Raw genomic sequence first — 24,221 nt, 5'->3', positions numbered from 1 at the left:
GCGTGCGGCGGCGCGGGCGGGGGACGACCGGCGCGGATCCAGGCGGCGCTGGTGTCCCTGCTCCCCTGCTCCTCCGTGCGCGCGAGCTTGAGTAGGGGCGGCGGTGGAGGCCTGCGGCGGGGCGGCCTACACGCGGCCCAGCGTGGCCCCGCCCCCGGCGGCGCTGACCGAGCGCGGGGGCGGCGGGCATGCGCCACGACGGGGTGGCCCCTGCTCGAGCTCCGCCCCCCGCGGTGGGGGAGCACGCGCGGCCCGGCAGCGGGCTGCCACAGCGAGCCGGAGCGGCCGCGGCGAGCCGGACTCGGCGGGGCGGAGCGGAGCGGCGGCGGGATTCAGGCGGTCATGGACGGATGCGCGCCTCGAGCAAGGGCAAGGGCAGCGACCTCGAGCGCGGCTCCGATGGCGGCTTTCGGGCGGAGGCGGCCGCGGCAGGGGTGCTGCGGCGGAAGGCGCCGGCAAAGGAGAGCTGCCCGGCCCGAGAGGAGGCGGGGGAGCAACGCTCCGAGGCGGGCCCCACGCCACGTCGCCGTGTTGCGGACGGACGCTACCACTCCAGATTTGCCGCGCCTTCGCCCCGTCCTCGTGGATGCCGCGCCGTTTAGATAACACCGCTGCAGCAAAAAAATATGTGGGTGTGTTAGTTCGCGAAAAGTTTGCGAAAAAGTTGTTGTAGCACGTTTCGGCTTTATTTGGCAACTATTGTCCAACCATGGAGTAATTAGTCTCAAAAGATTTGTCTCGTCATTTACATCCAAACTGTGCAATTAGTTATATTTTTTAACTACATTTAATACTCCATACATGTATCGTAAGATTCGATGTGATGTGCGTCAGTGAAAAATCTTGAGAACTTTTCGCGGAACTAAACACAGGCTGTATATGCTTGCGCTACTGGCTTACAGAGCGGGGTAGAGAGCCCCACTGCGGAGAGCCTAACCTTAGTCCTGGGAGATAGTCTTGTTTGGTATGTTAGGCCACGCTAGGAATAGTAATATTTGACCGCTAATTACGGTGTCAAACAAAATCAGTTTACAAAAACAACTTCAGAACCCCCGCGCTAGGCCACGCTAGGAATAGTAATATTTGACCGCTAATTACGGTGTCAAACAAAGCCAGTTTACAAAATCAACTTCAGAACCCCCGCGCTAGTGACCCTGAAGAATCTAATAAGGCCTTTTACCGCACGATTAGAGGATGATTACTATATCATCACTGTAACAAATCATCGATTAATTACCGTCATTAGATTCGTCGCGAAAAATTATACCCATTCCTAAAAAAGTTTTCCAAATAAACTTTATTTAGCACACCAAGCGCGCTAGAATTTTGGCGTGATGCAAACAAGGCCATGCAGCCTCGCCACAGTTGCTGTTGCTCTCTGCCAACAAACAGTGTCGTCAAAGCACATCTTGGAAGTCGATTATTATAATACTACCCCACGTATTGGTCAAAGGTTCTGGGCTCAAAACCAGGGATTGATTTCCCCGGGCTCAGCACGGCCGCACCTCGCACAGAGGCCTAGCTTGACCGTTGCTGCAGCCTGCAGGCTTGCAGCCTTCTCCGGTTCTGGCTCTGGCACCCCGTGGCTCGGCGCCCGCGTCCAGTCTTCTCGCCTGTCCTGTCCCTGTCCGGACTGAGAGATTCTAGCTAGGATCGTCCCGGAGGAGAAGTTCTCGCGAGGATCTTTCAAAGGGGGGGCTCTTTCTCCCGCCGTCTGCCTCAGTGCGCCTCACCGTGCTCCCGCACTTGAGCGCAGTGTGTCACCTCACTGTATCCTCGCCGGAAGGGAAGAAGAAGAAGATGGACGGCGACGGTGACATGATCCCATCTTCGCCCTCCGCGGAGACATCGCCCTCCTCGTCCGATGTCGCCACCGAGGTTCGTTCTTTCTTCTTTCTCACAAAAATCACCGCGCACATTATGTGCGTAAGCATAATCTCTGCAATCCTGATTCTGGTTTGTGTTGCCAGTCCACTGGGTCGTTCTTTCGTGACCGGAGCACGACGCTGGGGACGCTGATGGGCGTGTCCCTCGCCGACGAGGAGCCGGGGCAGGTGCAGGACAACCAGCCGGGGCGGGATGCAGGGGAGGAGATGGAGACTCCGCGCGCTCCGGCGCACGAGGAGGAAGGGTGGAGGTGGCGCCGCAGGTGGAGGCGCCGGCGCTGGCGCAGCGCCGGCGGCGGCTGGTGGAGGCTGTGCAGGGACGACGCCCGCGCGCCCACGTCGCTGGGCCACTTCCTGGACATGGAGAGGCAGCTCACCGGCGCCGGGCTGCTGTACGGCGACGGCGCGGGGGAGAGGGACGCGACCGCGGTCTCGCCCGTGTCCGAGAACGACGGCAGGGTGCGGCCGTCGGCGGCGGAGGAAAGCGGGGGGTGGAAGCTGCGGAGGCCGGCGCAGGGGACCTCGTTGTCATCGCTGGCGAGGCTGCCGGTGCTGCTCACCGCCATCTGCAGCGGTGGAGCCGCATGATCGGGGTGGAGAGTGGTTCATGGGATGGGTGAAATCCGCAATTTTGTCACTTGTTCAGTTATTTGTCACTTTCCGTTTGTAATCAAGCCAAACTGATCGGCGTCGAACACCTCGTGTTATCTTGGGAGGGCATCTGTTTTTTTTTTTTGAAAAGCCATCTGATGAATTTGTTCGATAGCTGAAGAAACTCGCCTAATGCAATCATCCAATTTGTTATGCTGTTCTGCTCTAGCATCAGCCAACATTGTTTTTTTCTCACACCACTCCAGCAGTAGCCATCAAACAACCAGCAGTGTTTTTCTCTCACACCACTCCAACAGCAGCCTCCAGCACAGCGAATAGGGTGGTTTTCATCTCGCTGCTGTGTGCTGTCGTAAGCGCAGGTCTTCTGTCAACTATCTTTTTTTTTTTTTGAAACAGAGTGCGGCCGTGGCCATGCACAGCAGGGAAGATTCGCCACCGCGAAGCCACCCGTGAACTTGTGAGTTATTGACAGTACAGCTACATTTGCACATGTGATCTACGGCACCCTTGCTCTCTCTTAGCCTGTTTCAGTCGGTCACAAATGCTCAGACAAACCTCATGCCAAAACATCGTGCACAAAAGTGGCAAGCAGTAGCACACTTAATATTACTAGTATAACCTAGTACTACTAATACAATCTTGCAGGCTACCAATTCCTCTTCCCTGATCTTTTTTAGCAGGAAAGGAGTTGGCTCTAGATATCTAGTTACAACGAAGTGGCGTACACGTACGGATACACACTCATACACCGTGTCAATACGCTGGCCGGATCACCAGGCAGACCACAATCGGGCCCGAGCAAGACAAACCAAAGCCCACCTAAAATACCAAGGCCCATACGTCGTCGTCCCCATCCACACAGCCCGATGTTTTCAGTCGCCGCCGGACTCAGCCGGGTTGGGGTGGGCCGAGAAGTAGGCGAGGAGGCCCATGAGCGGCGCGTTGATGTACGTGGTGGGCTCCGACTGCTCGAACACGGCGCGCGCGTCCGGGAACGCGTCGGAGGCGTCGCTGGGCCCGCCCACGACGGCGCCGACGAGCAGGTTCGGGTTGGGCGCCGGGCTGGCGTAGTAGGCGGCGCCGGCCTTGCACCCGATCCGCGCCGGGTGCGCCGCCACCGACGGGAGCGAGCTGGCGCGGTGGTGGATCCGCCGCGGGAACCGGGCGCCGTACCCGACCATGTAGGACATCCGCAGCGGGTTGTCGCCCAGGATGTAGCCCACCTGCCGCTTGGCCACGCGCCGGAGCTGCGCCGGCGACGCCGACGACGAGCCGCACGAGACCCGCCCGCCGGCGTGGCTCAGGTAGTTGGAGTAGGCCAGCAGCAGGAACGACAGCTGCGTCACGTGCTGCATGTTGCTGCTCCCCACCTTGAACAGCAGCCCGCCTGCAGAGAAGCTCGTTAGAATTTCCAGTCGATCGATGCAGTGCAGCTTCAATCCGAATCAGAGAAGGATTGGTGGTGGTGTCCATGAATCCGAACCTGGAGAGTACTGGATCTGGGGGTGATTGGAGATGCCAGGGAGGAGGGTGCACATGAAGTTATCGGCGTTGACACGGAACGACTGGAAGTACTCGTCCTTCCCCATCAGAACCTCCTGAAGAACAATAAAAAGAGGATTACTAGTTTAACACTGGTTATTTGCCTGATGATTTATTACCCACTGCTACAACTGCTACAAGCACGAGGGTATTTTGGGCATTCATCTCGCTACAGTGCACCGTGAGACATGAAAAGGCTTCTTCGCTGCAACCCTGCTAGCTAGTCTACCGCTCGCTTTTCACTAGCTGCTGCGCTCGCCTGCTCCGGCATCATGCGGAGCACAAGAGAGGAGAAGACACCCCCGAGATTGCAGCAGACAAGCGTGTTGCTAACCCCAGCCCCAACAGTGATAACAGGCTGATGAGTAGCAGTTTACTGCATGATCAGGTCTTGTTTACACTAATCTGCCCATAATGACATCCTAGATTCAGTTGCCGCCAGGGTCTCAGGGACATGCGAGGATGTTAACAGTATAATCATCACGCGGATCCGACTGAATCCAAAGGCATAAGCTAGAAAGCAGCAATGCAGTACATTGGATCAGTTGGCTAGCTTTTTTACACCCTTTTTCAGAGGCAAAGATATTCATGCTAAAAGAGTAAGGAATATGGAATAACTTGTGGTGCAGGCAACACCTGCATCCGTCCTACTTGTTCTAATTCTACTTGTCAGTATGAATAACCTCCATTAGCCAGACATTCTAGTACTACCGCTGTTAGACTATGTCATCAGGATATCGCACCGAAGGTTGCCAGATAAGTCAAGCGTCAATGGCATGCAGAGGCTGACATGCCCCGAGCCCACCGAAAAGCTGATGACATCCTCGGCGGGAGCAGAGCACCATGTGCTCTCCTGGCTGCTGCCCGATGCGCAACATAGATGTTGCATCGAGATAGTAGAAACGGCCAAAACAAGACACACACCCCCGTCATAACGCCACGCTGACCAGTGCTGATGACGGCCTAATAATAGCAAAGGATTTGGGTGTTCCCAGTGCCTCGGACGTCAGCGAACAGCCAATCCCATGGCCATGGAGTTGGAGGTCCCATAGCACACTGCACACACAAGGGTGAAGCTTGAAGAGGTAGGTTTACCTTCGAGATGAGGACGTTGATGCCGGCGTGCTTGTTGTCCCAGCCGAACTCGTTGATGGCGTCGCTGGCGCCGAGCACCACCTCGTTGCGCTTGATGTACTCGCGGTACTCGCGGCGGCGCGACGCCTTGTGCAGCCACGCCGCGCCCCACAGGAGCTCGTCCTGGTACCCGGAGTAGTCGCAGTAGCAGGGGCACACCGCCGCGTGGAGGCTGCTGCTGTAGGGGCCCCGGTGCTTGTCCGCGAACGCAAACACCTGCCCGTGTCACATAGAGGGGTAAAAAAAAACGCAACCTTTTTCACACTGGCACACGGCCGAGCTGTCACGGGCTCGACAAGAAGGCGGGGCGGCGGCGCGCTTACGGCGACGGCGCGGTCGAGGAGGCGCTTGGAGTAGGCGGGGTCGGAGTCGCGGAAGACGATGGAGGCGGCGGCGAGCGCGGCGGCGGTCTCGGCGGCGACGTCGGAGCCCGGGTGGGACGGGTCCACCTTGTAGACGGTGCGCGGGGTGTCCATGTCCTCGGGCCGCTCCCAGCACGCGTGGTCGCGGAAGGCGTCGCCCACCTGCACGTACACCGTGTTGGGCCTCGCCGTCGCCTTCATCAGGTAGTCCGTCGCCCACCGCACCGCCTTCCGCGCCTCCTCCTTGTGCGGGCCGAAGCTGCGCCCGAAGTCGATGAGCCCCCACGACATGAGCGTCGCCGTGAACGCCATCGGGAACCCGAACTTGACGTTGTCGCCGGCGTCGTAGTACCCTCCCGTCAGGTCCACCTGCGCCGTCATCCGCCGCGGCGCGCGCGCGCGCGACACAGAAAAAGAATCAACAAGTCACGACTCACGACCAGTGGCGACGCAAGAAGCCAAATGCAGCTAGTAATTTATATTAAGACGAGCGCGCGTACCCCGGCGGCGGCGCCGTCGTGGAGCCCGGAGTCGCGGCGCCAGCGGACGCGCTGGTCCGGCGGGAGCCTCCCGGAGCGCTGGCCCTCGAAGAAGAGGATGCACTTGTGCAGGGCGTCGCCGTAGTCGTGCTGCGCCGCCGCCACCGCCGCCGAAGAGAGCAGCATTGCCGCCAAGACCACCTCGGCCGCCGCCATCTCCTTCACACTCCGCGGCGCCGCCGGCATTGCAGCTGGAAGAACCCCCTTACTCCAATGCACCACACCCCACTCAGCACTCACAAGTTAATGCACACACAGTTGGACGCTTCGGCGAGTGACGGAGGTGTGCGCGGCGGCGTACTAGCAGCACTGGCCGAGCTGGGCAGGGGCGGTCTCGCTTTAATAATGGCCGGGGGGAGGCGGCTGGCCGAACGGGAGGGAGGAGGGGTAAATACGGCACGCGGGGGGGCCGCGGAGGCGGCCGATGGAGAATGATGGGAGGGGAAAGCGGCCGAGGAACGAAGGGTGCTGGGGCCTGGGGGCCAGCCAGTGCGAAGGCGCCGCGTGGGCGTGGCGAACGTTGCGGCGCCGGAGGCCAGCTCGGCTTTGGCTGGGACCCGAGAGGGCAGGCTCCGGGGGCGGGACCAGCGCAGGTGACTCAGCAGCCGTTGGCTGGTTGGTTCATTTTAGCTGTTTGGTCCTGTGCAAAAACGGTCTCATGTCCATGACGCTTAGGCTGCCTGCAACAGGCGCAAGCCATTTCGGCCAGCCATCCGGGGCTTTGCCTGCCCCCGGCAAATTGCCTGTCCACCTATATCACGAGTGAATCCAACAACAAAGCTACTTTCCCTTCTCCTCTTGTAGTAAATGGTGGTGGGTCCGGGTTGGTAGGCTGTGGGGCCATGCTAGCAGAGATGGAACAGCGTGATGGCTGCCGGCCAGAGCACTAGCGATTTTGGCTGATTCTCTCTCCTACCGCAATTTTGACTGGCCCATTTAGCTGTCCCGTTGGAAGTAGATTTCTGCTGCTACAGTACCCGCGCGGCAGCTATTTTAGCTTTGCCTGGGCCTTTGGCTGCTCCGTTGGAGTCAGCCTTAGCGTGCCAACGGTTTCCTTCTTTTCAACGCGATAGAAAAATGCTCGTGGCCCTGCTGGAAGGATTTCGCGATCTACTGGTACATGTACTTTCTGTGAAACGGTGTTCGATAAGCTCCTCAATCCATCACGCGATGGTCACTTGGTCAGGGCCTCAGGGGTACCTGTTATCCAGGACAGTGTTGCAACAAACACATGGGCACTGCGCATGCACGTATTGACGTAACTAACAAAAAAAAAGTACCTACTCCGGGCGATAAATGCACCGCAATGTCCTTTTGGGGCGTACGAGTGGTCAGGATTAGTGGAGTGTAGAAAAAGAGGTCTACGCAGTTAGAATAGAAGTACCAGCTCGCATTTCGTCCGTACGGAATCAGGGCGGTTTTCTCCGGTTCTTCGTCAGGCGTGGCGCTCCCGTGCGACGCCGACGCACACTGGCCGCAGTCCAGAGTCCAGTAGACGCTGCCACTGCGCCACATGGGTCGCCGTAAAAACTCTAGTGCAGGCAGTCGTGGTCCCCGCCCGGCCGTCCCCGGGCTCGGCTTGCTCAGCGCCGGTCACTCCTGCCACTGCCTCGTTCGCTTGCACATTTTGACGGTGCTCCGTGCTCGCTGTTCCTGACCTGCTCCCTGTAACCCTTGGTCTCTCTCTGGTCCTCATCGGATACTCTCTACGGGCGTACTACGAGCCCCCTGTTCTAGCGCCGAGATCTCCGCAAAGTATACTTAGGGTGTGTTTAGTTTATTTTGGATTTTGGATTTTTAAATTTTGGAAGTAGAATCTTTTAATATTTGAAGTATTAAATGTAGACTAATCACAAAACTAATTATAGATCTCATATATAAATTACGAGACGAATCTAATAAGTCTAATTAAGTCATCATTAACACATGTTTACTGTAGATTTACTGTAGTAATTTAGTATCTAATCACGTCCTAATTAGACTCGTTAAATTTGCCTCGCGATTTACAGTCCATTTATGTAATGAGATTTATTTTTCAATTATATTTAATATACTATGCAGACAATTTACAAAGAGAAAAGCTAAACATTGCTCGAGTGTTTCTGTGAGCTCCATCACCCCATTTCTGCAGCGTCCGATTTTTACTTGCGTCCACGATGTGCGTTGGATCTGATTAGGCGGTGCTCTGTCTGGTCTGTTGATGTGCATGTGATGGGCCCTATCTGTCAGTCTCTATTGTTTGTTTTATGGGAGCCGTGGCTTTTCTTCTCTCTTCAGACCATTCCATTTGGGGTTTTTACATTTTTACCATTATTACCAATGGCACTCATCAGATTATCATTTTTATAATGACACCTACAACTATACCAATAGTAAGAAGCTTAACTTACAATTTTACCACTTTTGCACATGTGGCAAGCCACGCTTGCATAACATGCTGGCGCCCAGTCGCTCGGCGGTGCAAAATGTCCTCCTTGCCCCTATCTCTCTTCTCCCTCTCCGACAGCTGGGCCCCGCAGATCCTCACACTGCCAGGTGGACCCCACCTGTCAGCTTCATCTCCTACCTAGCGCCAGCCCGGTCGCCCAACTTCTCACCTCCGTCCAATTTCGACTCCTCAGTGCCCGTCTTCAAACTAAACGTCCCCGCTAGAGCTCTGGCCACAAGACGGCACAGGGCGCATCTGCCTCGCCAGTGGCGGCGGCGCCGCGGCCGGTCCGCGCCCCATCCGATCCGAGGCGTAGCTCGTCGTGCTCGGCGTCATTGGCGAGCTCCACGCTCGCGGATTCCTCGCCATGCTGGAGATCCCAGAGGCCCAGCTCACGGGCGCTCGCGTCCGCACTGTTCGATGCCGTGCTTGCGACCTTCATCACCGAGGCGTGGCACCCCGAGGCGGTCTCGTTCCTCTCGATCCCACCGCCGCAGCTCGGGAATGGCTTCAAGGTGGAGCTTCTTTGCCTGTTCCTCGCTGTGCGCGCTCGCGGCGGGTTCGCCGACGTCGCGTCCTTGGCGGCCATTGCCGAGGATGTCGATCGGGCTTGGCCCAACCAACAGCATGGCCGTCAAGCTGCTATACCGTAAGTACCTTGAGCTCCTGGATCGGACCTTCGATAAGCCACTAGAGGACCGCAAGGTGGGCGAGGGCAGCAGCAATACTGGCCGGCGCTTGGGCTTCTGCCAAGGACAGGTTCCTGTCGCGACTAAGGAACCGGTGCCGAGCCTGTGGCCTAGGAGGGAGGTGAGAAGCTAGGCGTCCGGGCTGGCGCTAGGTAGGAGATGAAGCTGACAGGTGGGATCTACCTGGCAGTGAGAGGATCTGCAGGGCCTGGCTGTCGGAGAGGGAGAGAGAGAGGAGAGATCAGGGATAGGGATGACATTTCGCACCCCCGAGCTGACTGGGCGCCAGCGTGTCATGCAAGCGTGGCTTGACACATGTGCAAAAGTGGTAAAATTGTAAATTAAACTTCTCACTACTGGTATAGTTGTAGGTGTCATTGTAAAGATGACAATCTGACGAGTGCCATTGGTAATAATGGTAAAAATGTAAAAACCCCCATTCCATTTTGCTTTCCCCTTTCGGCTCGTCTGTTCCATTCCACCTCTCTTGCTGCTTCCTTTCCAGCACCTCAGAAAAAACTCGACCGGGGGATGAAACGGACCCCACCCGTATTTTATTAAGAGGAGCGACTGCTCAACTCTTCCCGGCCGAGAAACCCCCGAACCCCCTTTTCAGCAGCTCAGGTAAGACGATTCTTAAATTCCCCCCGTATTTGTGATGATTCCTTTGTAGATTTGAAGTTGTTGCTCATCGTTTGCTTGATTTCTATCCTTTTTTTCTCTTTCATTTGGTTCTGTAGTTAATTCTGTCCCATTTTGTTCATCCTCTCTGTCTCGTATCGTCGTTTAGCTCGTAGGAGCTTAGGTCCATCCCCAGACACCCCCCCACTAATTGTTGCTTTTGGCTTATCGATTTTAAGATGTTGACCTTGGTTTGTTTGATTTCTACCGTTTTTCCCTTTGATTTGGTGCCGTTTCTGTTCGTGGTCTCCCTCCTCTTCGCTGATTCGCCATCTCGAGTTCAGTTTATGCGATTTGTTAGATTCCCCTCGTATTTTTGGAATTTCACTTGTCGATCTGAAGTTGCTTGCTTGGTTTCTAAGGTTTTTTTCTTCGATTTTGTTTTGTAGTTATTTCTGTTCTAATTAGTTCATCACCACTGTTCTTTTCTCTGCTCAGCTTCAAAAGCGCTCAGGATTTTTGATTTGGAGATCCCCCTATTATTGTTGATTTTCTCTTATTTATTTCATCCTATTGCTTTTCTTATTTCCACCATTTTCCCTTTTGATTTGGTCTTCTAGTAATTGGTATTTCCAGAAGATTATAATGTTTGTTCTATGTTATTGGAATCAATTGCGTCCATTTCTGTGTACCTTAATTCAAATCATTAGCTTTTTATCTAATCATTTTTGCTTCGTGCAGTGTCCCCTGACCCTATTAATTTGTTAGGTTAGAGCAATGTTTGGTCTGTCCTGCATCTCCCCCTGATCGCTGACCCTGTTAATTTGTTTGATTAGAGCAACGTTTGGTATGCCCTGCATCTCCCCCTAACCCCTGACCCTGTTAATTTGTTAGGTTAGAGCAACATCTGGTCTGCCCTGCATCTCCCCCTGACCCTGTTAATTATGTAGTCACCTCTTTTTTCTGAACAGCTCTTCATGGTAACTTTAGGTTAATTTCGTAGTTGTGCAGTGACCCCTTACTCTTTTGTGTACTTTATTTCAGATTTCAGGGTCAGTGATATTTTCTAGTGCTATGAATTACATGAATTATGTTCATAATTTTTATCAATTTCTTTAATTCTTATTAAATTTACAGTAATAGTATAAAACTTTGACAGTTTTAGTATATTGTAGTGACAACTTAATCAATATCATCATTTTCATATGTTCGCCCTGTAATTTTTTGGCTATATGAATTTGTTCCTGTTATTTGCATTATGTCTATTTTGCATATGACTGGGTTCCTCAGGCTCCATTTATTGTTTGCATCTTACTAACTATAGATAAAATCTGTGTATTTTAAATTTGCTTGTGCTATCTATACCTTTGCATTTTTTCTTAATTGCTTTGTTCTCCATTTTTCTTAATTTGTGTTTTTAGTACTTTATACTTCAAGTGTTTAGTTGTTATATTCAGATGGAAGGTAAAAAAAATGGATTAGGCTTAGAAATGGTTTCTTTGTCATTATGATTGCTACTTCAGTTTAGTTGTTCACCCTATAATTTTATACGGAAGGACGTTCTAGTTGCTCGGGACATTTTCACTTATCTTGGTATTGAAGAAGGTCATCAGTCTTGTCTGGTACTCTGGTTCTTGGGTGGTCACCTTCTAAAGATCTGAGCAATCTTTTCATGCTGTCTATTCGTGCTTTGGAACAGTTGGTTGGATCTCCTAAAATTCCATATTACCTTATTGCTATTGACTCAGCTTGCCGTTATGCATTTATCCTATGCCCTAATGATGTTGCTGCTGAGTCTTTGAGGGCTAGGTTTGTTAGTGTTGGTATGGTTAAAAGTAATCAGAAGTTGACTTTCCATGATAATGTCAACCGGCACCCAAGAGTATGCATGTGGATTTGAGATCATGGTGGCTTTATCTTCTATTTGCAAAGGCTGTTTGGTTGGTACGGATTTCAGATCAGAGTGGCTCCTATTTTCTCCTATTTTGGATAGTAGTTTGGTTGGTCTGGTGTTTTCAGGTTGATCTGTAATGATATCTTTTGATGTAGTATATCCTATGAAAATGCTCCATCTTTTAAACTTATTTTTTCATGTTTTTTTAAGTTTTCTATCTATGAAGTATATGTAAATGCTCCGGTGTCTATCTATCTATGTTATCAAGGTTCAATACTTAGTGTGTGTTTCATTTGATATGTCAATTTTGGATCTATATCTGGCGCATTAAAATTTGTGAGATGCAATGTGTTTATCTTATCTGCAAATTACATTACATGATCCTTATAATTACATTACTGATTGCACTGTAATTTTTATATATTTAAGGTGTAAATCTGTTATATTGTAAAAATTTTACCATATGCATCTGCAGAGTTTTGCAGCAGTAAAAATATGTGTCTTTACTGACTGTAGCATAAATCTGTGTATTTGAATTTTATAATTTTGTTGATTATATTATTTTCTAGCCTGTTAGTTATCTCTATTTGCCTCTTTCAATCTGATGGTATCTTATCCAAATCTGGCGGTTGGAAATTCGAGTGCTGCATGGTCTCCCAGCACTCGTTTTTTCTATTCCATTTAATCGTGTGTTTAGTATGCTAGTATCACCCGAGTGTTGAGGCCTCCACTATTACTCGGGTTCTATATAGATAGATTCTCTACAAAAATTTTTTGGATTTTTGGATTTTGAATCTAAACACAGCCTTAATGAGCCAATGCGCCAATGAGCCAATGAGTAGCGTCGTCTTAGGCTTTAACCGCGTGCCAAAAGATCCTACAATCGCGTCTTGAGAAGGAGATCGACCCCGTTCAGTGCAATCCAAGATACCATCACAGCACGGCGATCCTGCTGCGCCTTCCTGCCATCCGTGCCCGGAGATCCGCCGGTTTTCGTTAAACGCGACCGTTGGATGGGACCCCCGGCCCCGGCCGGGCAGGCCGAGACTCCCGGCGGCCCGGCGGGGATGGGATTGGACGACGGGACGGAGAACCGTTAAAGCGTGTGCGGCCATCGGCTACCGCCTACCGCAACCACAAGATGAGAGATGAGAAACCTTGGCGTCCCAAAAGAAAGGGCTCGCAAAGGCTAATCAAGCTGCCGTGCTTTGCGTGAGGAGGAATCAAGGGATCCAGAGCAGGTTAACGATCGAGAACGCCAATGTGCCACGACCCTGGAATCCTTGGATTCCCGGCAGGCGTGCCTGATCCACGGTCGCCATACAGCGAGCGGTCGAGCGCAGCCTGCGTCGCTGCGTCCTGCCCTGCGCTGCGTGCTCGACTGCACTCGGGAACTCGAAGGCTGCGACGGGCCGGCGGCTCAACCGCCTCCGCTTTGCGGGCGAGCGTCCGGCGCCACTTGGCCGGCATGCACGCACGTCCAAGCCCAACGGCACGGCAGTCGCGGTGTGGCTCTGGCTGTAGCCCGGGGGAAAGGGTCGTCGCGCTGCGGGCGTGCGGGCCTCGCCGCTTTTCAGGTGACCGCGGGTACAGTGAGCCCGCGAAAGGCGAGCAGGCAACGGCGGTTTCCCCTGACCGAGCAACTGCTGCTGCCCCTAGTGTTCTGTCGGAGACCAGACCACCACCACTCGATGGAGCACGATTGCTGTTTGCGAACGTTCGAGAGCTCCCGTGACTTGGTTTATTGCCACGCCCACACGCCGGATACGACCATCGGTCGGAACCAGGCCATTAATCCGTTCCTGGGAAACCGCCGCCAACGGTAATCAGTAGGAGAAGGAGGACGCCGGCTCCCGGACCCGGAGGAGGAGACACCATGGAAATCTCGGACAGCCGGCAATCCTGGCCCTCGCTCGCCCGTCTCGGTTTGGATGGTAGAAACGTCGAGTACGCTTCCAGTTGGTGTGTTGACGATAGGTCAAGGTCAATGCAGCTGTGGTTTGGTCTTGCGGTCTCGCCCGTCTCTGTTCTGATGGTCTGATGCTGGGCTGCTGCATTCTTCTGGCAATTACAGTGTTCGTTCCCTTTTACGCTGCAGTTGGATTTAGAGGAACCCGCCTGTCTGCTCTACAACTCGGCAACTCCGGCAGAGACAAACACCTTTCTCTATGGTTATTATCTGGTGAAAAGGATAGTAAACCGGGACAATTTAGCTAAGAGCCAATCAGCTTTAGACCAGAAAGCTTAGTTCGTAGTTGCAGAAGTTTTACAAGTGCGTAAAATTTCTGCAATTATGGCCTTGTTTCAGAGAGCAAAATAGTCCCAATACGTGTGCTCGTCTGACCGATGGATTGGCTTCGCCTCAGCAGCGTAAACCATTTCACCCATTCATATGGAATGCAATCGTGCGCCGGGCGCGTGAGCGGCGAAGGCCAGATCTACTAAAAAAGGCCCAATCTGCTCAAAATTCACATGTTAGGCCGGCCCATGTGGCCCGTTATCTCATCTAATCTGTTAGGCCGGCCCATGTGTCCCAAAATGTTTTTTTAGCTCGCTGCGATGCAACCATGCCGAGTCCTGATCGAATTGTACGCAATTCCGTTCGGATCTCTTCTTCCCCTGGCTCTCGGTCTCATTATATTAGTGAGCCTCTCCCTACTTTCAATGGTAGGTCAAAAATCGAGTTCGTCCATCCTAATAAGTACATTATTTGGACAGCAGTTCCTCGCTTTGTCAAGGCTGACAGAGAAGCTTGGAGGCATGTCCAAACGCCGGGGGCATGACGACCGGAGCCAAGGCCACGGCAGCAAAAGGGCACGGCCGGCGCGGAAGAAGCACCTGTACCTGGTGCTGGATGACTGGGAGAAGGGCTACTCCATCCACCAGATCGACCCTGACACCATGATCCCCGACACCGACAACTCAGATCGGGAGCCGATGCGCCTACCTGAGCCCGCGGCGTTCCGGTTCGTGGCGCCTGCTTCCAAGACGAAATTCGCCGCGATCGGCAGCAACATCGTCGTCGTGAGTAGCGGCGGAGGGACGGAGGCTCCGACCCTGGTCTACGACACGGCGGCGGGGGCGCTGGCCGTCGCCCCTCCCCTGCCGGGCCACCTCGCTGGCGCGATCGTCGCCGTGGCAGGCGGCGGCGCGCTGTACGCGCCGACGACGCTCGGCGCGGGCCTGCCGGCCGCCCTCGAGGCGCTCATGTGGGCGCCCTGCACCAGCGACGCGGAGGAGCCGTGGCTCCGGAGGTACGAGTGGTCGTGGAAGACCGTGGCCGCGCCGTCGCCGCCGCCGCTCGCCGCGGGGCGGGCCGTCCTCTCCCACGCCACGCACCCGGACGGGCGCACCGTCTTCGTGTCCACGTATGACGCTGCTGACGGCGGCCGCGAGGACACCTGCTCCTTCGACGCCGAGCGTGGCGAGTGGACGCGGCGCGGCGCGTGGGCGCTGCCGTTCCGGGGCCAGGGCCACTTCGATCGTGAGCTAGGCGCGTGGGTCGGGCTCGACGAGGAGCTCGGGTACGTCTGCGCCTGCCAGATCCCGTCCCGCAGGACGGACTCCACCGTGCCGCCGGAGTCGGACACGACGGAGGAGAGGCTGTTTCGTGGCGCGGCGGCCACGCTCGCGTACATGGGCGACAGCAAGTTTTGTCTCGTGGAGAGCGTGCCCTGCGAGGATGGTGATGCGGACGGTCGCGAGGGTCGCATAGTTCGCGTCACCATGTTTGGCCTCAAGTTCGATCGGAAAGGGAAGCTGCGAACCACGAGTCACCGGACTACCAGCTCATATGTAGCGTCCAGATATGTGCCGTCATTTTCTCCGGTGGCGTTCTGGATGTAGTAGCCACTAGCTGTTTGGTAATTTTGCTACGGGTCATTTGCATTTCATTTTTTTTTGGAGAATGGGTTTTCTTTGGGGGTGGGTTAGGTAGTAGGTCAATTCCCTATATGCCACTGAAAATTATAAACATTCCTTATATGCTATTGGCCTCACATGTCATAGACATAAAAAAATCCCCTACGTGCCATTCAATGGCATACAAAGGATGAGTTATATTTTTTAATGGCATTCTGGGAATTAACTCTACAGTAGTTACTTAGGTAGCTTGGGTTCTCCCAGCGGTTGCTTCTTTCTCCCCCGGCGTGCAAGACACTGTTACAGTCTATTCTGAAGATCTAATGACACTGGGCTATTCCATAATTTGTAAATGCGTTGAAATAAACTTGAAAGCGTACGCTCCAACGGTAACACCGTAACACCAACACCACGGCGCGACACTATTTGTTCCACCAGTACCGTGGTCACGGCGCGGTACACTGACACGGAGCTGCTGCTGCTGGTGCACCGCCATGCCCCCCCGGCCCCCCGGCAGCGGCACACCGCCGCAGACCGCAAGGCAGAACGGTCGCGGCCACACCGCCCGCCTCCTGCTCGCGCGCCATCGGAGCGGTGAAAACTGAGCTCGCGCGCCGTGCTCCGCCCGCTCGTGCTCGTGGCCGTGCCGCGAGCCCCGCCCCCGCTCGTCGGTGATCCCGCCGGCGGGCTTCCCGGGCGGAGGAAAAAAAACCATATAAAGTACACGCCCCCGCTTTAACGACCCCCCACGTCCTTCTCCCCTTCCCTCTCCTCGCGTCCCGCTCGCCCGTCTCCTCCCCAGAAAAACCAAAATCAAAAGCTGCCCGAGCCGCTGCGACGCACGGCGCTAGAGGCAGACGCACTCGCTGCTGCCGAGTGCCGACTGCCCAGTCCTGCTGCTTTCCCATCCGGGTCAAACCTTTCGCCCCGCGCGCGCGCTCGCACGGGAATCCGGCGGCATGAGGGAGCAGCAGGGGTCCGGCGAGGCGCCGGGGCGCCGGGGCGGGGCCGTCAGGTCGCTGCTGGGTGTCGAGCGTCGGCTCGTGGAGGGCGGCGCCGAGGGGAAGCAGGCGGCGGGCGCGGCCGCCGGCGGTGGCGAGAAGGAGGAGAGGAAGGCCGTGGTGAGGGTGGTGGCCGCCGACATGCCGCCCGCGCTGCAGCGGCGCGCGTTCCGCTGCGCCCGCGACGAGCTCGCCGCGATGCCGCACTACCCGCGGCGGCTCGAGCCCAAGCGCCTCGCCCTCGCGCTCAAGAAGGTATGGACCGACCACTCCGAGCCTGCACATACAGTGACCACTGTTTCTGCGAATTGGCAGTGGACATTTCAAATATTTTTTTTTATCATTCGCGGATTAGAGTATCTGACATCTGTGATTGTTCGTCGGACTTTCGTGAGGACAGCGATGCATCAATTGCTCGATTTCGAACTAGAGTTCGCTAGCCCCCTAGAACTACTTCCTGTCGAGTAATTTTGTTTTGGAGTGGCATTGCTGCTTTAGTCTGATTCCACATTCCACTTGTACCGTCCACATGCATCAGAGCATTGCCACATCTTCATGCTGATAGAGGCATAGAGCTCTGCGCTATGATCAGTTGATCACCTTTTATTTCCTTTTTTTGTTGCCTCGATTAATTGTGATCTTCAGATTGCCTGCCCTTGAACTGTCTTCATGCGTCCGAATCCAAAATAGTCCTTCAGTTCATCTGCTGATCCCATCATTGGCAGTTGAAGTATCAGTTTCTGAACAACCAGGCGATGGGGTCACGTTGAATGAACTAGCGATGGGGTCACGTTGAATGAACTATGCTTCGCAATTGTGCTAAGCCATCCTTGCGCAATCTATGGTTGCTAACCACCAATACGAGCAATTAATACACTGCACAATCAGAAGGCCGTGTCATCATACCTTCAGGTGGTTGTCATTTCACAAAATGGTATCCAAGTTTGACCAATGACGCAGCAAACCTTTCAGCAGGTTATTGGACCTTGAATTAGCAAATTCAATTGATTAATTTTAATCTAACTTTTCCAAAAGTTCCATTTGTGCCCAACATGGTTCTTACTTATGTCAGTTCGTTCTACAACCAATAGTTGAAAATCTCCAAGCATCGAAACAGAAGAATTTGGGACCATCTTGTGCATTTCATCCACATACTTGATCATACAACTGCATATTCCGACTATTTGTCCGCAATTTCCTCATTTCGTCTGTCCTGTTTCGGATTGCAATCCTGTGCATGCTGATAAGGTCTCATCCTTTGCTGACAGGAGTTTGATACTGCATACGGGCCAGCTTGGCACTGCATCGTGGGGACGAGTTTCGGTTCATATGTCACGCACGCCCGGGGTGGATTCTTGTACTTTTCCGTCGATAAGGTCTACATCCTGCTCTTCAGGACGGCTGTGGAGCCCTCACCTCATTGACGGTCACCACCGCTAGACAAATGGTTCATGAATGCACAGCTCTTGGGGCAGCCCACACCAAATTCAGCTGTTCAGTCAGCTAGACCGAAGCCTTGTAAATTGCATTGTTTCGTCGAAGGCAAATGGAAACTCGTTATGGTTCTGATAAAATTTCGATTTGTTGATGTCATCTGTTTCAGCTGAATATGTGTTATACTGCCTGTGGTTGTGTAATTGTGCATGAGTGTACGATAAATTTCTGATTCCTCTGTAGATGGCCAGATAAGAATACAAGTTGCACAGGGAACGAATTTGGAGTATATTAAGATGATGTTCCCCTTCACAAGGTATTAAATCAGCTGGAACTGGCCTTCTCTTGTTCTGCAAGGCAGCAACTACTGCCTCTGCTCATCCTGGGTTCTTTGATCCATTCCTAATGGTTGACTACTAGCAAAAAATTCAGCAGATTATTTTGCATTTGTACAAATAAAAATATGGAGACAACAATGTGGATATCAAACAAAGGAAATCTGCTGATTTTTCTCATCTAAGTCCTGATGTGGATATATACATTCACTAGTAAAATGAATCTATGGTAAGCCACGTCCAGGATGGAGCATGGGGTTATATTGTTTTTGTCCCCGGAGACAACTCGAAACTGCCCCCAAGGTTCAGATGACCATTTCAGCCTCCTTCAAACTAGACGGAATTCCTATATCTAGTCTCATTGTGCCTTTGTACTTCTCTGGCACTTTGGCGCCACCCTGAATGCACATCTCAACTACAGCTGGTGCCTGCCCATAGAAGGTCTTCAGCTCCCTCTGCAGTTCTTCCCCAGATTCTGGCATGTGCCAGACATATCTAGGAGGTATTAGGTCATCGAGCACTGCTGCTTGCCACCCATGCTGCCCATTCCTCTGCTGATGCTTGAAGGCTCCACAGTTTCGTGCTTTGTGGCCAGTTGGGCCGACATGCACCTCAGGGCAGTATCCGCAAACCCTCACAGCATAGCCTTTCATAAGCTTCAAGGCACCATCCCTGACGGTCTCCCAAGCTTCGAGTGTTTCCTCGGCAAGAGCTGCTGTCTCCTCTGGGGTAGATGGAGCGATAATCTCATCAAAATGTAGTTCTTCAAGAAGTGTCTGCTTAAATCTGTCAGGCTCTGCTTCTGGTAGGTCATCTTCATCTGCATCAACAAACTCGTTTCTTCCTATTTTAATTATTGGCTTTCTTCGACGCTTTGTGGGATACTCAGGGAGGTCAACTCCAGCTTGAATGCAAAGTTCCACAAGAGCGGGAATGCGGGGTACAGCAAACCTCTGTTCATGAGGGATACGTTTCCCTAGGCGGTCCTCTAGATGGTAGGCTTCAACCGGTAAGAAAACAGCTTCCACTAAAGTACTTCCCCAGTCATGTTCTCCTCTACGTTGATCTGACATCATTCCTCGGCATGTTCGGAAAGGATGTCCAACAGATCCGACATGTATCTCACTGCAATATCTGCATCAGAAAAAGTCACATTTGAATGTGCTGATTAGAGCATAGTGTGCTGATCAAGCACATATGAGCATCTAGAAAGTTCATTTAGTATGGCCACGAGCTTTACTTTCTACAGCGTAACAGTTTCAATGGGAAGTAAACAGAAATTCTAGTTCTCTGAGACTAGCGAAGTGTTCCAAGACAAACAGACTGACTTTCATCAAACCAGCAACACCTGGACCAATGGAAGAGTGCATCCTCGATGAGGCACAAGTGTTCTATAACAGACTCTAGCCCAAGTAAAAGAACAGTATTATTGCAAATAACAGATGTGTCTTTCCAGAAGCTATGAAGTTCGTATTGCATAATCTAACATGAATACATGATCATATGCTTAAGTATGTTATGCATTGTAGAAAACAGAAAATAATAATTAGCACACTTGATCAACTGAGCACCTAACATATAACATGTAAGCAAAAAATGCCACATAATACTTTTTTATATTCTTTGCCAGGCATACAGTTTGTTGCTTTATAGGTATCATATTGTGTTATCTTGGTTTAGATCCTTCTATGGCACCCATAAGCATGACATGTAACAAATAATCATCAATAAATGATGGATAACTGGACTTACTTGCAGCCTTTTACAGGTACTACTTTCATGAGCTTCCTCAAGTTGTTGATCAGCAAAATTCTTGCATTGTACACTTTGTAGGCAACTGGTATCAGTCTATGCACTAGCATTCCATTTTTCGGTGGAGGCAGTGGTCGTTTCGGTTTCCCTTGTGCTGCCTTCATCCTTTCCTTTGCACGGCGTCTTAACTCCAGCACTGGTATAGGAAATGGTTTCTTCTCCCTTTTTGAGTATTTTCGGGGCAAGTCAGCATTCTGAGCATGTTCATTTCTAATGACAGCAGCCCTTTGATGAGGTCGGCAGACAGTTAAAGCAGGTACTCTGCCAAAGAAAAAATTGGTCAATACAAGTTGTAAGTAAATTCATCAGCAAATCAGAACATGTCTGCTAAGACATGGATGTATTGTGATATGCCTTGTACCTAGAAGGCATTCAGCCAACCTTAGTAAAGAAACACAGAACTCAAGATGACTCAGTCTTGTCCATATAAAAAAGTACTATATAATCAAGAAATTCTCACAAATATCTTGACAAATTTCACCCAACCATTGGGGTCTCCAGTACGGATTACTCAATGAATACATAAAAAACGCTTGCTACAATTATCCTACGAGATGCAAAAGGGGTTACGAAAGCAAAGGATTTCCAGAATGAACACACATTAACACATGCTGACACTTTCGAGAACCATCGCAGTGGTATGATACCCAGAGTAATTGGGATAGCTCATTCCTCAATCTAATGAAGTCCAGTTTGCTCGCCCACTAGTCTTGACATCAGCAGAGGTATTTACAGAATAGCTCTTGATTTGAGCACTACTTAGCCATCTTTTCTGGGCCTAATCCCCGCAACCCACTCTATTTGTTTGTGGCAGTTCCACACAGTGACACAGTACCGAGATTATTCCCGAGTAAATATAACCCAGAGCGCCAGCAGGAAGCAGACTTACCCGAGCCTCAAGCTGCATCCAGTCGTGCCATTGACAACCCCTACGACCGCACCCGCTCGCTCCCTAACCTGCGGCAAACAGCCACTGCAGCTGAGCAACTGGCACGGAATCACAAGAGTTGGAGATGGAATGCCCCTGGAAACACAGGAGTGGAGGGTACCTGGAAGCGGGGGGCCGACCACCGGAAACCGACGAAGCTGCGGAGCTGGGGGAGACGGGAGGGGCAGGTCGGCGGATGGAGCAGGGCCGAGGCGGACGTGGAGGGGCAGGTCGGCGGACGGAGTAGGGCCGAGGCGGACGTGGAGGGGCGCATGGCCGCGGCCAGTGGAGGGAGGGAGGGTCGGAGGGAGGAGGGAGGGAGAGCTTCTTCCACCTCCGTGTCCCTATCCTGGACCTGGAGAGGTCGGGGACTACGCGATGCTGGTTGGGATTTGGGACCTGGCGGGCGTGCGCTCTGTGCCTCTGTGGGGCGTGGAGCCGTGGACTCGGCAGGCTTGGGGTGGGGAAGTCGCCGGGGATCAATCCGTGACTACGCCCGCTGCGCCGGATAGTATTCTTCCAAGATCACGGGCCGTCCAAGCGGCCCAGGCGATGAATTCGACCCAACCCGACCCGTCCGGACTGGCTTCAGTTTGAAAGTTTTGACCCAAAAATATCCAACTCAACCCAACCGATTTGAAATTATACATGAAAAAAACGGGTTTTATCTGACGCGACCCAAACCCAACCTGATCCGACCACATGGCGGGTCGGGCTCGGGCTAAAAATTTTGACCCGACCCGACCCGACCCGACATATGATCAGATCTATTTGTGTTATGTGATGTGGTCGTCCGCTTGCTTGCTTATTCTGCTTCACAATGTTATTTAAACCCAACAAACAATGTGTTTTATTCGGAATACCCATGTTATAGCTATTTATTCTTTTGATTTTCTAGTAATTGATGTCAATTTTTATTATTTGTTGTCAAAATTTGCCATATGAAAGCCATATTGCTAGATTTGGAATAATATCTTGAAACTTAACGTTTATAATAATCTACACAATTGTTGGAAGCGATTATCGGAACTCAACATTATTGATCATGTTGCAACCTTTTATGTAGCTCGGTACTTGCATTATTGGTTAACTCTTTTACGTTGTCCTAATTAGTCATTTGACTTTTCTATTATATACATCTATTTTCCTATGCACCTAGATATGATATATATCTAGGTGCATAGTAAAAACTATACATACGAAAAAGTCAAAATGACTAATGATTTGGAATCGAGGAAGTAGTCATGTACCATATTTTCCTTAAGCCATAAGTAAAATTATATCAATCTTGATATGAAATAAACAATGCTTTAGTTTGGATGTCTAGGCAGATTGAACTACCCTAGCAAACTTGTAGTGTTATCTTTTTCTTAAACACTTAGTTTGGTCCCATAACTTCACTATGTACTCATTTTATTAAGATAAACTGATTTACTAGGATCAAATATAGCTATATCGCAAACTAAGTAACTTTAAAACGAGTGTTTGTAAAGCACAAGTATGTTCTAATCAGAGAAAGACATGTCGGGTACCATGATTAGGGGCACCCTAACCAAGAGACTAAAACACCCTTAAAACGCAAAGCATATGCTAGGCAACCAGGCCCACGAAGGCCTACAGCCTCCCTCCGATCCAAAGGAAAGGAAAGGACTCAAAGAAACCCAGTCCACGGCCCAAGAACACAATGTGGCCCATACGAACCCCCTCGAACCCGCGGGACAATCTCCGCCTCGCTCGAGGGCTCCCCGCCAAGACCCTCGACAACGCCCCGCGTCTCCGCCTCGCTCGAGGCCACCCCTCGACAGAAAGGACAAACGGCTATTCGTTCGCCCACCCGCCGTACGGAGGCATTAAATGCTCACGACTCCGTCGCGGCACCCGGGTCAGACGGCGTCAGGCCACCACTCCGCACAGTGGCTGTGACCAAGGTCTTATCCACCAACTCCGGTCATTGAACAGCCATCCCTGGCACTGTGGTACCACTGTGGGAACCTGCGATGCACTGTGCGAACATGCGCGGCGCTCCTCCCTCCATTGTGCTGCCAACTCCTCGTACTTTCCATGTACTTTCTCCTCCGCAGGAACCCTCGAACGGCATGGGCACGACCCTCGGGCGCGGTCCGGACCTTGACCAGATCAAGACCCCCCGCCTGCAGGACCCTCGGAGCGCTGCCACGGCGAGCGCAGAGGACAGTACCCTCTACAGCAACTACCACGCCGCCCATCGGAGCTGCCAGGACGTCGGTGCGATCTCTGTAAGGCCAAGGACGACGCCCAGGACGACCGCCACGCCCGGCGCCTCACTCTCCAGTGCAACACAGTGTACTTTCCACAGTAGCCCGCCACTGCACGCCCCCGATTCGGGGAAGAACGACGACTTCTCCCCCCTCTCGTACATGTACACCGCCCCTCCTTGTGTCTATAAAAGGGGAGGCGGTCTCTGTCTTATCCATCTGGGAAGATCACCACACTTAGCACAACTCGCAGAGCCCATACGCTCTTCTGAACCCCGATATTGGCACTCGCCTCAATCAACTTCTCCTCTAGCAGAGACTTGGGAGCTTCCCTCTCTCTCTCTCGCCTCGCTTGTACCCCCTACTATAGGCACCCCCGGTGCAAGATAGTACAGTGCACTCGCACACCCTTGCTGGACGTACGGCCCCGCGGCCGGAACCAGGATAAACCCGTGCGTTCCGGTGTTATCTCTTGCATCAACCATCCAGGGTGAGAGATCACGCAACATTTTACTAGTTGGTGTCGGACCCTCGGGTCAGGACGCCGACAGTAGGCGCGCCAGGTAGGGGATGCGCTGCATGACTTTCATCTTCATTCTCTCTTGTTCCTGGATGGCGAACAAGCCACGCCCACTCCCGGCGGGCACTGTGCTTCGGTTCGGGAGCCTCGAGTCCGTCGCGACCGGCAACGATCCCGGCACGGACCTCCTCCCACCTGGATCCAACCCCAACACTCCGACACCACCGCCCCAGCGCTGGAGGCGCTCAGGCTGGCACGCGAAAAGACGCAAAGCGGCTCGCCCCAGCTCCCCCGCGCGGGTCGAGGCTGGCGTGTCACAGCCCTGCGCTGTGGCGGAGGACGTCACCCCTCCACCGTCACCAACCACAGCAACCGTGCTCCCCGAGGAG

General features: G+C 52.7%; 4 protein-coding genes across 4 annotated transcripts; 2 read left to right on the top strand and 2 right to left on the bottom strand.

Annotated features, from left to right (window-relative positions):
• The first annotated feature begins 1,595 nt into the window (after window positions 1-1,595).
• On the top strand, window positions 1,596-2,659 carry LOC120654244 (uncharacterized protein At3g17950-like). Its single transcript, XM_039931762.1, has 2 exons — window positions 1,596-1,878; window positions 1,971-2,659. Exons 1-2 carry the CDS (start codon window positions 1,801-1,803, stop codon window positions 2,472-2,474), a joined length of 582 nt encoding a protein of 193 aa, XP_039787696.1. The 5' UTR covers window positions 1,596-1,800; the 3' UTR covers window positions 2,475-2,659.
• Window positions 2,660-3,057: 398 nt separating this feature from the next.
• Window positions 3,058-6,476, bottom strand: LOC120657150 (endoglucanase 6). Its single transcript, XM_039935412.1, has 5 exons — window positions 6,037-6,476; window positions 5,498-5,905; window positions 5,136-5,390; window positions 3,982-4,096; window positions 3,058-3,885 (listed from the first exon to the last, which is right to left on the bottom strand). The coding sequence occupies exons 1-5, from the start codon at window positions 6,259-6,261 to the stop codon at window positions 3,371-3,373; spliced, it is 1,518 nt and encodes a 505-aa protein (XP_039791346.1). The 5' UTR covers window positions 6,262-6,476; the 3' UTR covers window positions 3,058-3,370.
• A 9,708-nt stretch (window positions 6,477-16,184) lies between these two features.
• LOC120657149 (dynein light chain LC6, flagellar outer arm-like) lies at window positions 16,185-18,176 on the top strand. The gene is made up of 2 exons (XM_039935411.1): window positions 16,185-16,824; window positions 17,838-18,176. The coding sequence occupies exons 1-2, from the start codon at window positions 16,528-16,530 to the stop codon at window positions 17,991-17,993; spliced, it is 453 nt and encodes a 150-aa protein (XP_039791345.1). The 5' UTR covers window positions 16,185-16,527; the 3' UTR covers window positions 17,994-18,176.
• Window positions 18,177-18,290: 114 nt separating this feature from the next.
• Window positions 18,291-21,505, bottom strand: LOC120657148 (APO protein 2, chloroplastic-like). The gene is made up of 4 exons (XM_039935410.1): window positions 21,200-21,505; window positions 21,040-21,107; window positions 20,091-20,411; window positions 18,291-19,472 (listed from the first exon to the last, which is right to left on the bottom strand). Exons 1-4 carry the CDS (start codon window positions 21,350-21,352, stop codon window positions 18,644-18,646), a joined length of 1,371 nt encoding a protein of 456 aa, XP_039791344.1. The 5' UTR covers window positions 21,353-21,505; the 3' UTR covers window positions 18,291-18,643.
• Between the last annotated feature and the right edge of the window lie 2,716 nt (window positions 21,506-24,221).

Source organism: Panicum virgatum, chromosome 1N (assembly GCF_016808335.1).
Source record: "Panicum virgatum strain AP13 chromosome 1N, P.virgatum_v5, whole genome shotgun sequence".
Classification (NCBI taxonomy): Eukaryota; Viridiplantae; Streptophyta; class Magnoliopsida; order Poales; family Poaceae; genus Panicum; species Panicum virgatum.
The sequence above is the reverse complement of the archived record's forward strand: the minus strand, read 5'-3'. Positions and strand labels throughout refer to the sequence as shown.